This window comes from Neoarius graeffei, chromosome 17 (assembly GCF_027579695.1).
Source record: "Neoarius graeffei isolate fNeoGra1 chromosome 17, fNeoGra1.pri, whole genome shotgun sequence".
NCBI lineage: Eukaryota > Metazoa > Chordata > Actinopteri > Siluriformes > Ariidae > Neoarius > Neoarius graeffei.
Genome location: NC_083585.1, coordinates 71387753 through 71405668, shown reverse-complemented (window position 1 = coordinate 71405668; position 17916 = coordinate 71387753). Strand labels below are relative to the sequence as shown.

The 17916-nt window shown below is 41.1% G+C and overlaps 1 protein-coding gene across 1 annotated transcript in view; it reads left to right on the top strand.

The window, feature by feature from the left end:
• The window catches only part of ttpa (tocopherol (alpha) transfer protein), a 38245-nt gene that overhangs the window by 298 nt on the left and 20031 nt on the right, over window positions 1-17916 (top strand). The window contains exons 2-4 of the mRNA XM_060943458.1: window positions 12903-13056; window positions 13366-13559; window positions 14661-14771. Of these exons, the coding sequence (XP_060799441.1) occupies window positions 12903-13056; window positions 13366-13559; window positions 14661-14771 (459 nt within the window). The remainder of the gene's footprint in view (window positions 1-12902; window positions 13057-13365; window positions 13560-14660; window positions 14772-17916) is intronic.

The following is a 17916-nucleotide window of genomic DNA, read 5'->3' as shown; positions in this document are numbered from 1 at the left end:
AAAATGATCCAAACTGTGATTCTGACATGTAAAGACAAATTTTAAGACAGCTAATGGTCTGATAAAGGTCAAGTAAAATCTAAAGCAGGCAGGACTCTCAACTGCTTTATTGCCACACATCAGCGCTGGTGGGTTTTGGGTTCAGTTTAACAATAAACAGTAAACAGTCATACGCAGGACCAGACAACACATTCAACATTACAGACCACAGGCTTTAAGGCTCAAGTCTCACATAGCTGGAATCACTTCAGGGTAGAAAAAGAAGAAGCCTTTATTTGTCACATGTACACTTAAGCATACAATGAAACTTGTCCTCTATATTTAACCAATCTGAAGCAGTGAACACACACATGCACATACAAGTGAGCAATGAGCACACACACATTGGGCACCTGTGCCACAGCACCCAGGGAGCAGTTGGGGGTTAGGTGCCGTCCTCAAGGGCACTTCAGCCCAGGGCCAGCCCATGTTAACCTAACCACATGTCTTTGGACTGTGGGGGAAACTGGAGCACCCGGAGGAAACACCAGTAAATGATTTTAACTCTTCTGGGGGTCAACTGGGTATAGACAATAAAAAACATGTTATGGGAATTTTCATAGATCTAAAGAAAGCATTTGACACAATAAATCATGACATTCTATTCAACAAATTAGAGAGGTATGGTATCAGAGGGGTTGGTTTGGACTGGGTGAGGAGCTACTTAAGCAACAGGCAGCAATTTGTAAAAATTGGAGATCACACATCTGATTATTTGCCCATAACATGTGGAGTACCGCAAGGGTCTGTCTTAGGTCCTAAACTGTTTATATTATACATTAATGACTTATGTAATGTATCATGTATAATGAAATGCGTTTTATTTGCCGATGATACAAACATCTTTTGCGCCGGGGACAATGCACAGCAACTTATGGAAACAATCACAACCGAAATGAATAAATTAAAAAGGTGGTTTAATGTAAACAAATTGTCATTGAATTTGAATAAAACGAAGATTATGTTATTTGGAAAATATAAGTCGAACCCTCAAGTTGAATTGAAAATTGACAACATAACTATAGAAAGAGTTTATGAAATAAAATTTCTGGGTGTGATTGTTGATCATAAAATCTGCTGGAAACCACATATTAATCATGTTAAAGCAAAAATAGCAAAGATTACTGCAATTTTGGGGAAATCAAGACACATTCTGGACTATAAATCACTACATACTCTGTATAATGCACTCATACTTCCATATCTGAACTACTGTGTGGAGATATGGGGTAATACCTACAAATCTAACCTGCAGCCGTTATGCACATTACAAAAAAGAGCAATAAGAACCGTCAATAATACGGGATATCTTGAGCATACAAACGCGTTATTCGTAAAAGCACACACTCTGAAATTCACTGGTCTGGTTAAACACAAGACTGCACAAATTATGTATAAAGCAAGACATAACCTTCTTCCGGGTGAGGTACAAAATATGTTTATGGAAAGGCAGGGTGGGTCTAACCTGAGAGGGGAAATGAATTTTAAGAGAGTAAATGTTAGAACAACTATGAAAAGTATGTGCATAACAGCCTGTGGGGTGAAATTGTGGAATGGTCTGGATAATGAACTCAAAAATAGCACCAACATAAAACTGTTTAAAAAATTATATAAAAACATGTTACTAAAAATATATGAGAATGAGGACAGGCAGACTATATAGGTGATGATGAAATTGAGAGTAAGTCTGTGACTGGTCTTCTTGTATTTAGTGTATAGTTATAGGTAAGTGTATATGTATGTACTGTATATATGTATTGTATGTGTGTATATATGCATAACACAAGTATCTGTATATATGATTTGATTTGGGCAATATTATACCATGTCGGTATGTCTTGGTATGTTGGTATGTTTTCTTTTTGTTTGTTGCTTTTGTTTTCTTTTGTATATATAGTTTATTATGGCGGAAAAGTGATGTTTGATTAGCGGTGGTATAGAGGGTTAGGATTGGATAAGTTATTACTTCTTCCTAATCCTTTCTGAACATTATTATGTTATTGCCTTGTGGCTACGCTATTCTGTTTGTTTATGATGATGTTTTGATTATTGCATTTTTTATTTAAATTTTTTAAATTTTTAAATTTTTATTTTTTTTATATCTTTCTTCTTTATTGTTCAGAATAAAGTAATCAATCAATCAATCAATCAATCAATCAATCAATCAATCAATCAATCAATCAATCAATCAACTGGCATGTGTTCTGGGCCCTTCCATCAGAATACGTGAGAGTCAGGGAGCTACCTTGATAACCGGGAAGGCATGGCTTCTATCCCCAGAAAGTTCTGTCATGTTGAAAATTGCCATGGGTCAAGTGCTGGATAAATTCATCCATCACAACCGTGAAGGCATCTGTGAGCATCCTTGAGGCATGCATGAGGCTTACGTGGACTACCGGGGGTTGCCGTAGCATTCCATCACAACCATTGAGGTCAAAAGGTTCATGGAACAACATTCTGCAGAAAGTGAAGTTTGTCAAGGGGGCGTGGTTTATTTTGTCTTGCTATGGCTATGCTGTACTGCAGCCATGAAAATCGTACACGCTGCCACCATTGCCGTAAGGCCATACGTCGCTATATGTCACTGCCACTATTGGTTTTACCGACGTCTTCTGTCACTACCATTGTGGCTACCATGGCTTCATTTGCATATTTACTCCACCCAAGTTTATGCGATGGCTCACATCCAAACTCTGCCAGAATGGCCACGGTCGACCTGGCCACGGTTTTCACGGATCAACTGGTTATGTGTGACCTTACTTGTAAGACTATGGAAAGTCCCTCAAAGTTTCATTAAATTGTGAAATCTTTCTAAATCAAAGGTAGAAATGTATCTATATTATTCATCACTCTCAGTGAAATCGAGCTCTTAGTGAACAGCGTCGCCTCTTTGAAGCCCCTGAGACAGTGCTAATAGACACTCAGAGAAGCCATGCATTTATGGGTGTTTATGGCACATTCAGGTACACTGGAGCCCCTTTCACATACGAAACTCCTTAATGTACGGAGTTAAAACAACATGCTATAAATAACACATTTTCATTCTCACTCAGTCTTCCATCAAGGGAAGGTAATGGGTGTGGTGTTTTCCCACCTGACCATATTTAACGGGATGCTACGGAGTGTTCAGATTCAACTATAGACTTTTCTTGGGTGGGCGGGACTTTAATTTGGTGACCCATTTTAACAGATAAGTCTGAAGGGGAACGATTTCTGAGTGAGAGAGAAATAACAATGAACAGAATGTACTGTATCACTAAAAGGAGCCGTGTTGTGCTGGAAAGATCGGACAAACAGCCAACCACATGAACGGAGTGTTTTCACACTGTAGACAATCTGAATCATTGTGCATGTTACGTGTTACTGTCAACGTTACCATGACAACATGGTGCACTTGATTCCAGTCAGCACATTCAGATTTGTAATAGCACTGAAGCCTACGATTGACACTGATAAATAACATGCGTGATTTACTGAGCAGCGCAAGCCAAGCACATTCCAATCCACACACACACATACACTGATTATCAAACTAAGATGCAGGACACCAACCATGTATGGATATTTGCTTGAATTATTTCTGCATTCAGGGATGCTGTAGTGATTGTGAGCTGGTGTATTTGCTGCCATTGTTCACTATTTCACCAATAGTTTAGAAACATTATTGTCACACTCACGCAGAGAGACACAGACATGGATACAGATGAGGTTCAGTTCTTTTGAGAACAGATCAGCAGACAAACCCAAAAGGGCAACCAGAGTTCAGAATTAACAACCAGGCACAGGGTCAAGCGATGAGCAGACAGGGCCAAACAGGCAGAGCAACAATCCGAAAACCACAGAACCAGAACAAGAGTCAAAAACCAGAACATCAAATTTGATACAACTAGTGCTTGGCGAAGTCGGACTAATCATACTGAGCAACTGTTTCACAACACGTGTGTGTGGAGAGTCGTTTAAAATCTCTGGGGTGCTGTGAAATTAAAGGGAGGTGTGCGTGTGTGTGTGTGTGAGATTAGTGACTGTGGATAGTGAGCATGCTTGGTGAGTGTGATTAGATGAGCATGATTAGATGAGCGTGATTAGTGAGTGTGATTAGATGAGCATGATTAGATGAGAGTGATTAGTGAGTGTGATTAGATGAGCATGATTAGATGAGAGTGATTAGTGAGTGTGATTAGATGAGCATGATTAGTGAGTGTGATTAGATACTCATGATTAGATGAGCACAACTAGTGAGCATGATTAGATGAGCATGATTCGTGAGTGTGATTAGATGAGCATGATTAAGGCTCACTCACAACCCGCCGTACGTGCTACTATGGGTGGTCTACGATAAAAAAAAATTGGCAAAACCGTGCTTGAGACTTGCGCAACACTTGTGTGTGTTCAGCACTGTAGACGGTCGCAGACTGCCTGTGGAGACTTTTGGTCCTGCACATGCAAATTCTACAGGTCTTGCGAAAAAACAAGAATGCATACACTACTTATGGGACCCGTACTCCTTTTGTACGCCTGAACCAAGTGAGCAGCGCAGCTAGTAGGGGCTTTTTACGATGACAGTAAGACGCACAAGTGATGCACGGTCATTGTATGAATGACATGCCTCAGAATTACTACACAAGTACTCCACACTTGCTATTTGTGCGGCGCGCAAGACAGAAGTACATCTCACTTTCTACCCCTATGTGTGGTGTGCATGCAATGCACGTGACCCGCACGCGACACAAGGGGCAAGACTCTGGGTATATATATTGGGGGAGGAACAAAGGAACCAATCATGTAGCATGTAGCATTGTAGAAGGGAAGAAGACCACCTCATTTGCTGTTTTTATTTGAGTATATATTAATTTACCATGCAAATGTCAAATAATAAAACATGAGTATAAGGGAGGGCGGCACGGTGGTGTAGTGGTTAGCGCTGTCGCCTCACAGCAAGAAGGTCCTGGTTCGAGCCCCGTGGCCGGCGAGGGCCTTTCTGTGCGGAGTTTGCATGTTCTCCCCGTGTCCGTGTGGGATTCCCACATGGTCCAAAGACATGCAGGTTAGGTTAACTGGTGACTCTAAATTGACCGTAGGTGTGAATGTGAATGGTTGTCTGTGTCTATGTGTCAGCCCTGTGATGACCTGGCGACTTGTCCAGGGTGTACCCCACCTTTCGCCCGTAGTCAGCTGGGATGGACTCCGGCTTGCCTGCAACCCTGTGGAGCAGGATAAAGCGGCTAGAGATAATGAGATGAGATGAGTATAAGGGAATAACCCATTTTATTACATTGTAAAAAAAATCCCAAGTAAATCGCCCAACAGTTTGAGCACTGAAACACACTTTGACTCCGAGCTGCTGTCCTGCTCCTGCTGAGTGGTGGGACGGGGTGTCGGGATGTCCTTGTCCTCATCACTGAGCATGACACAATGGCCTGACAACGATGATGGGATTGCCGTGTCCTCACTTCTGGACGTCATTAGCTGAAACATACATGAAAATCAGCATATATAATATTAATTACATAAGCATATAGATACTGAAATAAATGTTTAAAGCATGTGTATTTACCTGTGAAAATCCCTCTGGCGGGGTGCTGTGCCTTCTGCCGGCTTGAAGGCAAACTTCTCCCTGTCCATGCAGAGCTCGCCAGTGCTGCTACCATCATCATCATCATCAAATTATTCTTCCTCCTCCTCCTCCTCCTCCTCCTCCTCCCCCTCTGCTGTTTCAGGCTGGGTTACTTCACTTTTGCTCGCTTCTTCTTGGGTCCCATTTTCTAAACTTTAAACTGAAAATTTTTTAAATTTTCCCACAAAATATCCAATGTTCTTCAGCCAAATGTGAATCACACTCACGAATCATGCTTATCTAATCATGATCACTAATCACGCTCATCTAATCACACTCATGTGCAACAGATGCAGAATGCTGCAGACACGCTGGTTTTATACCCACTCCTGGCTTGCGTCACACACAAGTTATGAGTGATTGTCACGTGCTAATCATGTGCGTCACACATGTTTCACAAGTGTGGCCCATACTGCTAGCACAGGAAGCTGGTAAAATGCAAGTCACACGCACTCCACACTCACAGAACATGTACTGATCACATGCATCAAACATAGACTTTCCACGGGCTAACGGCGCAATATTTCTCATGCCTTGAGGAAGTCAGATGTGCAACTTGTACTTGACAAGTACTTTGCCTGTACTCTTCCCCCCAACTTTCCCTTGGGTTCACTGTGACCCTGTGGCACGGCTGCAAGTTACCAAACCCTATGACCTGAGCGTGTCCAAAACACTGACGGCGGGTTGTGAGTGTGACATTAGATGAGCATGATTAGTGAGTGTGATTAGATAAGCGTGATTAGTGATCATGATTAGATGAGCATGATTAGTGAGTGTGATGAGATGAGCATGATTAGTGAGTGTGATTAGATGAGCATGATTAGATGAGAATGAGTAGATGAGCATGATTAGTGAGTGTGATTAGATAAGTGTGATTAGTGATCATCATTAGATGAGCATGATTAGTGAATGTGATTAGATGAGCTTGATTAGTGAGTGTGATTAGTGAGTGTGATTAGATGAGCATGATTAGTGAGTGTGATTAGATAAGTGTGATTAGTGATCATCATTAGATGAGCATGATTAGTGAATGTGATTAGATGAGCTTGATTAGTGAGTGTGATTAGATAAGCATGATTAGTGATCATGATTAGATGAGCATGATTAGTGAGTGTGATGAGATGAGCATGATTAGTGAGTGTGATTCGATAAGCGTGATTAGTGATCATGATTAGTGAGTGTGATGAGATGAGCATGATTAGTGAGTGTGATTAGATAATCGTGATTAGTGATCATGATTAGATGAGCATGATTAGTGAGTGTGATGAGATGAGCATGATTAGTGGGTGTGATTAGATGAGCGTGATTAGTGAGTGTGATTAGATAAGTGTGATTAGTGATCATGATTAGATGAGCATGATTAGTGAATGTGATTAGATGAGCTTGATTGAGTGTGATTAGATGAGCATGATTAGATGAGAATGAGTAGATGAGCATGCTTAGTGAGTGTGATTAGATGAGCGTGATTAGTGATCATGATTAGATGAGCATGATTAGTGAGTGTGATTAGATGAGCATGATTAGTGAGTGTGATTAGTGAGTGTGATTAGATGGGAATAATTAGTGAGCTTGATTAGTGAGTGTGATTAGTGAGTGTGATTAGATGAGCATGATTAGTGAGTGTGATTAGATAAGCGTGATTAGTGATCATGATTAGATGAGCATGATTAGTGAGTGTGATTAGATGAGCATGATTAGTGAGTGTGATTAGTGAGTGTGATTAGATGGGAATAATTAGTGAGCTTGATTAGTGAGTGTGATTAGATGGGAATAATTAGTGAGCTTGATTAGTGAGTGTGATTAGTGAGTGTGATTAGATGAGCATGATTAGTGAGTGTGATTAGATAAGCGTGATTAGTGATCATGATTAGATGAGCATGATTAGTGAGTGTGATGAGATGAGCGTGATTAGTGATCATGATTAGATGAGCATGATTAATGAGTGTGATGAGATGAACATGATTAGTGAGTGTGATTAGTGAGTGTGATTAGATGGGCATAATTAGTTAGCTTGATTAGTGAGTGTGATTAGTGAGTGTGATTAGTGAGTGTGATTAGATGAGCATGATTAGTGAGTGTGATTAGTGAGTGTGATTAGATGAGCATGATTAGATGAGAATGAGTAGATGAGCATGCTTAGTGAGTGTGATTAGATAAGCGTGATTAGTGAGTGTGATTAGATGAGCATGATTAGTGAGTGTGATTAGATAAGCGTTATTAGTGAGTGTGATTAGATGAGCATGATTAGTGAGTGTGATGAGATGAGCATGATTAGTGAATGTGATTAGATGAGCTTGATTAGTGAGTGTGATTAGATGAGCATAATTAGATGAGTATGATTAGTGAGTGTGATTAGATGAGTGTGTGTCACGAGTGGCGAGCTGAGGTAAAGTGAGGATCCAAGACCAGACTCAGAAAACAGGCAGTGTAAAGAGAAAAATTCTTTAATGAAGTAGACAGCAGAAAGGCAAAAGGTACAGTAGGGCTCAGGCAAAAATTGGTAGTCAAAAAACAGGTCAGGAGGTCAAAAACACAGGAGCAGGTAGACACGATCAGGGACAAAAAAAGGACAGAAAAATCTTCACAAAAACTGATGAACACAGGGACAAGGGAAATCCAGGCAGAGGTAGTAAAGGATACAATTCAAAAGAACAGGCAGGCAAAAACAGGGACAAAAAACTGGACAGAAAAACTTGACAAAAAACAAGGAAAAATTCAGGCAGGGGGAATCAAGAAGACACAACACCAATGAGCTGTAGCGAGGTGAGGAAAGTCTACAAGAGACAGTCTGGCAAATGGAGTAGCTCCAAACAGTTCTTAAAAAGCCCTGGCTGATGGAAGAGGAGTGGGAGCAGTCATAGACATATAAACATAGACGCCGCATTGAGCTGGTGGCCCGTTGCTGGGATACGTCAGAGTGTCCGACATATTGGATGTGGCAAATCTTCCCCATAAACCAATGCAAGTAAATGGACTGAACTTCATAAAGCCCCTTTCTACAATAATATTTAACTCGATGCCTTTTATTCACCCATTAAGACACACACGTATATATTTGGGAAACAAACAGGCATCAAAACAACACATATAACTTTTAATGTGATGGTTATAAATAGTGTGCGAAATACCCTGTACACTGCAAACTAGCGACAGATCCGCGATAGATAGCTCAGGTAAGCTAATCAGTCAGCATACCGCAGCAAGCTACCAAAACCTGAGGCCACAATAACCAACCTACAAGACTGAATATGATAAATGATGGAAATAGTGGAAAAACTGGAAATAGTGAATGAAAATAAAAATGTACTGTTTTATTTATTGAGTCACCACACAGACCTGCTCTCGCTGAATAAAGTGAGCTGAATGAGCGCCAAACTGAGTTCGGCCAGGTTCTAACGTCATACCAAAACAAAATACATCACTGATTCCTTCCCATTCAGAAAGGTTAAAAACATTCATCATACGTTCAAAAACGTTCATCATAGTGTGGCACTGTATTCTCTAATTCTCACTGCTTATAACTATACACCCCCCCGGTGGAGATGAGCTGGGAAACTGAAGACTGAAGGAACAGTAATGAAAAGTATTTTTCCAGTCTCACCTGTGAAAGGTAATCCCATGTGATCTCGTTTGGACGGTAAACCTGTTGGTACAGTTAAACGCAGCACATGAATGAGGCATCTTTATTCTCAGCTACTGTCTAGACGCTATACCAGAGACGGTTGAAGAATCTCCACTTTGCCACATCCAATATGGCGGCGAGGATGATGTATGATTCTACGCAGAAGGCGGCGTCTATGTTTATATGTCTATGGGAGCAGCTGTGGGACTGCCGCTTCAGGAAATGGCCTTCAGCAAGGCAGGACTGAATTCCTGTCCCGGATCCGGCTTGGAGCCAGCATGGAAGTCCCACAATCTAAGGCATGGATGAACTGGACCGGACTGTGACAAGCATGATTAGATGACAATGAGTAGATGAGCATGATTAGTGAGCGTGATTAGTGAGTGTGATTAGTGAGCATGATTAATGAGTGTCATTAGTGAGTGTGATTATATGAGCACGAATAATGAGTGTGATTAGTGAATGTGTTTAGATTAATATGATTAGTTAGTGTTATTAGTGAGCGTGATTAGTGAGTGTAATTATATGAATACGATAAGTGAGTGTGATTAGTGAGCACGATAAGTGAGTGTGATTAGTGAGCACGATTAGTTAGTGTAATTAGTGAGCATGATTAGTGAGTGTGATTAGTGAGCATGATTAGTGAGTGTGATTAGTGAGCATGATTAGTGAGTGTGATTAGATGATCATGATTAGTGGGTGTGATTAGTGAGCATGATTAGATGAGCATGATTAGTGAGTGTGATTAGATGAGCATGATTAGTAAGTGTGATTAGTGAATGTGATTAGATGAGCATGATTAGATGAGAATGATTAGTGAGTGTGATTAGATGAGCATGATTAGATGAGCATGATTAGTGAGTGTGATTAGATGAGCATGATTAGATGAGAATGATTAGTGAGTGTGATTAGATGAGCATGATAGATGAGCGTGATTAGTGAGTGTGATGAGATGAGTATGATTAGATGAGCATGGTTAGTGAGTGTGATTAGTGAGCATGATTAGTGAGTGTGATTAGATGAGCATGATTAGTGAGTGTGATTAGATCTGCATGAATAGATGAGCATGATTAGTGAGTGTGATTAGATGAGTAGGATTAGATGAGCATGATTAGTGAGTGTGAATAGATGAGCATGATTAGTGAGTGTGATTAGATGAGCATGATTAGATGAGCATGATTAGTGAGTGTGATTAGATGAGCATGATTAGTGAGTGTGATTAGATTAGCACGATAGATGAGCATGATTAGTGAGTGTGATTAGATGAGCAGGATTAGTGAGTGTGATTAGATGAGTAGGATTAGATGAGCATGATTAGTGAGTGTGATTAGATGAGCGTGATTAGATGAGCATGATTAGATGAGCATGATTAGTGAGTGTGATTAGATGAGCATGATAGATGAGCGTGATTAGTGAGTGTGATTAGATGAGCATGATAGATGAGCGTGATTAGTGAGTGTGATTAGATGAGCATGATTAGATGAGCATGATTAGTGAGTGTGATTAGATGAGCATGATTAGTGAGTGTGATTAGATGAGCATGATTAGATGAGCATGATTAGTGAGTGTGATTAGATGAGCATGATTAGTGAGTGTGATTAGATGAGCATGATTAGTGAGTGTGATTAGATGAGTAGGATTAGATGAGCATGATTAGTGAGTGTGATTAGATGAGTAGGATTAGATGAGCATGATTAGTGAGTGTGATTAGATGAGCATGATTAGTGAGTGTGATTAGATGAGTAGGATTAGATGAGCATGATTAGTGAGTGTGATTAGATGAGTAGGATTAGATGAGCATGATTAGTGAGTGTGATTAGATCTGCATGAATAGATGAGCATGATTAGTGAGTGTGATTAGATGAGCGTGATTAAATGACTAATCATGTTAATCTAATCACACTCACTAATCACACTAATAAAAAATGAACACACTTATGAGGTCAAGGTCAAGGCTTTTTTTTAATCGTCATTTAACCCATATACAGTTGGTGCAGTACACAGTTAAAACAAAACAACGTTTCTCCAGGACCACAGTGCCACATTAAATATCACAGGACTACAAATAACAACAAAGTGCAAGAGTGCAGCGAGTGCAAACATTTCAGAAATAAACTACATAAATAACAAAGTGCAAACAACAAGGACAGTGCAAAAATGACAACTAGCACAGATAGATAGTAGAGTCCCAACCAGGACCTGTTACTATTAATGTGCGGAAAGTTTGAGTGTGCATTTTGAAGTAGTGTATGTAAAAAGAAATAAATAGATGTAAACATTGTGTGTGAGCGACAATGTAAACATTTTAAGCAACAGTTCATTATTGTCCACTGTGCACAGACTGCAGTGTGAATGGTGTGTTCAACAGTCCAAGTGTTCTCAGTCCAGTCCCTCAGAGCTGAAGAGTCTGATAGCGTGTGGGAAGAAACTGTTACATAGTCTGGCTGTGAAGTCCTGAATGCTTCGGTACCTTTTTCCAAATAGCAGGAGGGCGAAGAGATTGTGTGAGGGGTGTGTGTGGTCGGCCATGATGCTGGTGGCTTTCCGGATGCAGCGCGTGGTGTAAATTTCCGTGATGGAGGGAACAGAGACTCTGATGATCTTCTCAGCTATCCTCACTATCCGCTGTAGGGTCTTGCGATCTGAGACAGTGCAATTCCCAAACCAGACCATGATGCAGCTGCTCAGAATGCTCTCAATAGTCCCTCTGTAGAATATTGTGAGGATGGGTGATGGGAGATGGGGTTTCCTCAGCCTCCATAGGAAGTAGAGATGCTACTGGACTTTCTTGGCTATGGAGCTGGTGTTGAGGGACCAGGTGAGGTTTTCCACCAGATGAACACTGAGGAATTTGGTGCTCTTGACATTCTCCACGAATGAGCCATCGATGTACAGTGGAGAGTGGTCACTCAGTGATCTTCTGAAGTCAACAACCGTCTCTTTTGTCCACATTCAGAGACAGGTTGGTGACTCTGCACTAGTCTGATAGCCGTTGCACCTCCTCTCTGTATGCTGACTCGTCATTCTTACTGATGAGACCCCCCACAGTCATGTCATCAGCAAACTTGATGATGTGATTCGAACTGTGAGTTGTTGTACAGTCGTGAGTCAGCAGAGTGAACAGCAGTGGACTGAGCACACAGCCCTGGGGGGGCCCAGTGTTCAGCATGGTGGTGCTGGAAGTTCTGCTCCCAATCCAGATTGACTGAGGTCTCTCAGTCAGGAAGTCCAGGATCCAGTTGCAGAGGGAGGTGTTCAGGCCCAGCAGGCTCAGCTTCCCAATTAGCTACTGAGGGATGATTGTGTTGAATGCTGAACTGAAGTCTATGAACAGCATTTGTACATATGTGTCCTTCTTGTCTAGGTGGTTTAGGGTTAGGGCCAGATGAAGGGTCCAGTGAGGGAGGCAGCAGGGTCTTTATGTGCCCCATGAAGAGCCTCTTGAAGCACTTCATAATGATGGATGTCAGTGAAATGGGACAGTAGTTATTAAGGCAGGACACTGAAGACTTCTTTGGCACAGGGACGATGGTAGTGGTCTTGAAGTATTTTGGAACAATCGCATTGCTCATGGAGATGTTGAAGATGTCAGTAATGATGATGTTGTATGATGTTGTTTCTCCACAGTTATTGATTAATTATCATAAATGGAGACAAGAGTGTCCTGAAATAAGTGCTAATCTGCGACCCTCATCCATCTTCGGCCTTCTGAAAAACAATTACCATGCGGTTCTCAGGTCCAGAGATGCTGCTGGAAGCAGAGTGTTAATTTACAGGATCGGTCAGTATTCAGAATATTAGTTTATGTTCACTAATATTATATATATAAATATAAAATGTGTGTTTAATACAGTGTTTAATCTGTTTATATATATATATATATATATATATATATATATATATATATATATATATATATATATATATATACATACACACACACCAGATTAAACACTGAGCTCTTAAAAGAGCTAATAGCAAGATTATTTTTTACCAGTATAATATAAACATGTGTAAAAGAGGTTCGGAAGGAACTGAGAAAAATGTAATGTAAAAATGAACTATACTTATTCCATCTGTCTGTCCTCAGGTCAGTGGAATCCAAAAGAATTTTCAGCATATGAAGTTTTCCGTGTCAGTCTCATCACATCTGAGCTGATTGTTCAGGAGTGTGAGACTCAGAGAAATGGACTCAAGGTTATTTTTGACCTTCAGGGCTGGTGTTTCTCTCATGCCCTCCAAATCACCCCCTCACTGGCAAAGAAGATCTCCTGTGTCCTCACGGTACAAAGTTATTAATGTTTTCCTCCCCCAGTATTTTACTAGAACAGAAGAAGGATGTTAATGTGGGATTTAGAAGCCTTTATTTGTCACATGTACACTCAAGCACAGTGAAATTCGTCCTCTGCATTTAACCCATCTGAAGCAGTGAACACACACATGCACACACACAGGTGAGCAATGAGCACACACACATACCCAGAGCAGTGGGCAGCTATGCTACAGCACCCGGGGAGCAGTTGGAGGTTAGGTACCTCACTCAAGGGCACTTCATGATACAGAGGGAAAGAGCTGTTCATTCACTCAACTCCCCTCACATTTCTCCTGCCGGTCCTGGGAGTTTATATGCGTTAATGAGCTATTATTTATATTATTAATATTATTTAATATTTATATGAGTTAATGAGGTAGTGGTTAGCACTGTCGCCTCACAGCAAGAAGATTCTGGGTTCAAGCCCCATGGCCGGCGAGGGCCTTTCTGTGTGGAGTTTGCATGTTCTCCCCGTGTCTGCGTGGGTTTCCTCTGGGTGCTCCATTTTCCCCCACAGTCCAAAGACATGCAGGTTAGGCTAATTGGTGGCTCTAAATTGACCGTAGGTGTGAATGTGAATGGTTGTTTGTCTTTGTGTGTCAGCCCTCTGATGATCTGGCGACTTGTCCAGGGTGTACCCCACCTCTCACCCATAGTCAGCTGGGATAGGCTCCAGCTCGCCTGCAACCCTGCACAGAATAAGCGATTACAGATAATGGATGGATAGTAATAATAATAATCAGTTAAATTTATATAGCGCCTTTCTCATACCCAAGGTCACTTTACAGTTGGGGGGAGTCATATGGATATACCGTATACCGTTAATGAGCTATTATTTATATTATCAATATCATTTACTATTTATATGAGTTAATGAGTTATTTATAATTACTGCTGGAATTGTCTGATGCTAATTTTCCAAAACACTATATTTTACACTCACTATTTATCACATATCAATTATCACATTCCTGTAGAACATATGTACACTGCCTAGTGTGGTGCCCTGTAGAGTGAATATAATAAATTTGTTACATAAATGTATGGTCATGTTTTCCTTCTTGTTTTCTCAGGACTCGTTTCCTTTAAAGTTGCGCGGGATCCACTTCATTAACGAGCCTCGATTCTTCCGTCCCGTGTTCACTATGATCAGACGCCTTCTGCCTGACAAAATTAAACAGAGGGTCAGCAAACTTCACCGTTCACTCTTCACCTTTCTTATTTCACACTTTTATATTTTATACTTCACTTTTCGCATTTCATCTTTCACCTTACGCACGTTATCTTTCACACTTCATTCTCTATACTCTAATATGCATAGTGTGTCCTGAACAGGATTCACTGTGGCTCTGTGAACTTCAGGAAATGACCAGGGGTAATGTGAATCACCTGAATACTTGTGCCAAGACCTTCAACAAAGCTACAAATGAAATATGAAATATGCAGCAGTATTCCTGAGTGCTACTTACTGAGCTGTTGTAGGATCTGAAGGATAAAGAACCCTGGTGGTTATCCAGAGTTCAGAAAGTATATTCAGCATTTAGCAGAATCTTTCTTTCCTGAAAGATTGATAAATGAGACCCAGTGTCATGGGAAACTGGGTTAGTACTGTCCTGAAATTTGTTCAAAGTCTCTCTCTCTCTCACACACACACACACACACACACACACACGCACGCACACTTACAAGCTGCACTGCTTAGGACTTTTTATGACTCTGTGGTAGCATCAGCGATTTTCTACGCTGTGGTCTGCTGGGGCTGTGGAAGTTCAGAGAGGGACAGGAAGAAACTTAATAAACTGGTCAGAAGGGCTGGCTCAGTCTTGGACTGTCCTCTGGACTCCATTGAGGAGGTGGGTGAGAGGAGGATGTTAGCCAAGCTGACCTCAATCATGGATAACCCCTCTCACCCCCTACATGAGGCTGTGGGGGCTTTAAGCAGCTCGTTTAGTAGTAGACTGCTGCACCCACGGTGTAAGAAGGAGAGATACCGCAGGTCATTCATACCTGCTGCTGTCAGACTGTAGAACACCCACAACTTGTAACGTGGCACCAATAACCTGTTTGTCCTTATATTTGCACTACTTCACCACTACTACCTCTGCCATCTCTCATCGATGCAATTATTATATGCAATAATATAGGCCCTAAACTATTTTTATGCATACTTATATATATATATATATAAAATTTATGTATATATGTGTGTATATATACAGAGTCTACCTGTAATGTGCAATTTTTCGAGCCTCTCAATAAGGCAATTTTTCTATACTTTTTCATGGTAGATAATGCAAATAGCCCTCTGTATTTAATCCTTCGTTTGTCTAATTTTTATTTCAGTTTTATTTGTTATCTGTTTGACATTTTCTTGCTACTGTAACACATGAATTTCCCCGATGTGGGACAAATAAAGTGAATCTAATCTAATCTAATCTAATCTAATCTAATCTAATCTAATCTAATCTAATCTAATCTAATCTAATCTAATCTAATCACAGGCTGGAAGGTCAATTGCCTGATTTATCATGTGCACAGCAAACTTACAGCCAGAACTCCAAAACTGTTTTAGATGAAGTGATTATCAGGAAGGAGGCAGTTTTCAGAGTTTTCACTTCAAGTCAGTTTCACACAGGGCTCTGAGGGAATCAGGGTGGATGGAGGCTCCTCGCCCCCTTTAGAAAGGCGGTAATAAACTTAAACTCCTCTAGAGAGATTGTGCTGTGGTAGCCTGGGCCTGCCCATCCTAAGCGTGACGCAACACGAGGGCCTGTTGCGAGCTTAGTCTGGCCAGGCAAGCTATCTACAGCTCTTCCAAGCTCCCGAAAAATCGGGAACCAATCAACTTTGAGCATCTCCAACGGCCCTGGTTAGAGGCGTGTTCAAGGCACTGACGTAGTAGAACTGCGCTTCATTCACTAGAAACATTATGAACATGGAGCAAGTTCTCATTGAAAACGGAGCAAAGAGCAGCCCTGGAGGTATTTATTGAAAGGAAGGACGTTTTCGCCTTGCTCCCGACCGGCTTCGGTAAGAGTTTAATCTACCAGTTAGCCCCGTTGCGTCACATACGTCAGAGGAAAGAGTGATGTGATTGGTTTAAGCTTCGTCACCGCCTTTTCTGGCTTCGACCAGTAGCAAACTGAGGCATTTCAGGGAGGCGGGTCAACCACACACTTTAGGAAACGGTTGGGCTTAATATCTTTGCCAGACCAAATGCTCGCAGAGCTTTGAAGTCGCGTTAGCCAGACTAGTGCTGTGGTGCTCTCTGATAGCTAGTGACAGAGGTGATGCCAAAAAAAAAAGTACCAGGTACCAGATACTATCCACAATATTTGCCCACTGGAAAACAAACGAACAAAAAACAAGTTAAAAAATAAATAAATAAATAAATAAATAAATAATAAAAGTGAGTCTAGTCAAGCTGAGCCTGAACCCTGCAGTGGAAAAGGCCTGTTGGTGTGTGATTAGTGTGCGTCTGCACTGTGTGCCTGTATTTAGAGGATAAACATACTGGAAGGCATCTGACTGCAAATAATAAACAGACTTTTCAGTCCAGTGTGTGTTGTATTCTTAGTGCTGATTAATTTACCTACATGTGAAATTAACTGATTAACTCTTTTTCTTGATGAAATTTCACATCCTGAATTTATTTCACTGTGTCAGAGCCTTTGACCTTGTTGACATTTAATTTCATTAAAAACTATATAAAACACCTAAAACAGGGAACAGCACAGGAAGTGAGTGTTAGAACGTAGTTCCCGAACTTGTATTTACAGTAATATGCCAATCATCTCCATCTTTAGGGTAGGAGGGAACTGGAGAAAAATCCTAGAAAGCAGGAAATGGATGAACAACTTCCACTTAAAGGCCCATGTGCTGGGGCGCTTTCATTCAGAAGTGTTTCCTGAATTGCTAACTAACAGGAAAGACCCTGAGACCTAGAGAACTGGCAGAGGGTGCCACATTTCACTTACTGTCTATCTGGGACAGGAGAACCTGAAGCTGTACTGACAACTAATGGTGGGAACAAAGATCTTGCAATCTGGCAGTCTTGGGGCCATCGACTTGCTGAATAGAGTATCAGTGGCGTAGAACAAAACAATTGTCTGGCTTTGTCAGGACAAACTGCAGTTGGCAATGTGTTGATTTGGCACTGGTTCACCTATGTCTCACCAAACATCTCCTTGCTCTGGGCCATCACCTCTGGGTGCAGACACCATTCTCCTGGACATACACGGCAACTCGACAGTTAATGTACCACACTTTCGCACAGCCCTGCACATGTATCACTCTCAGAGAGGCTGGGGGGGGGACACAGAGAGAGAG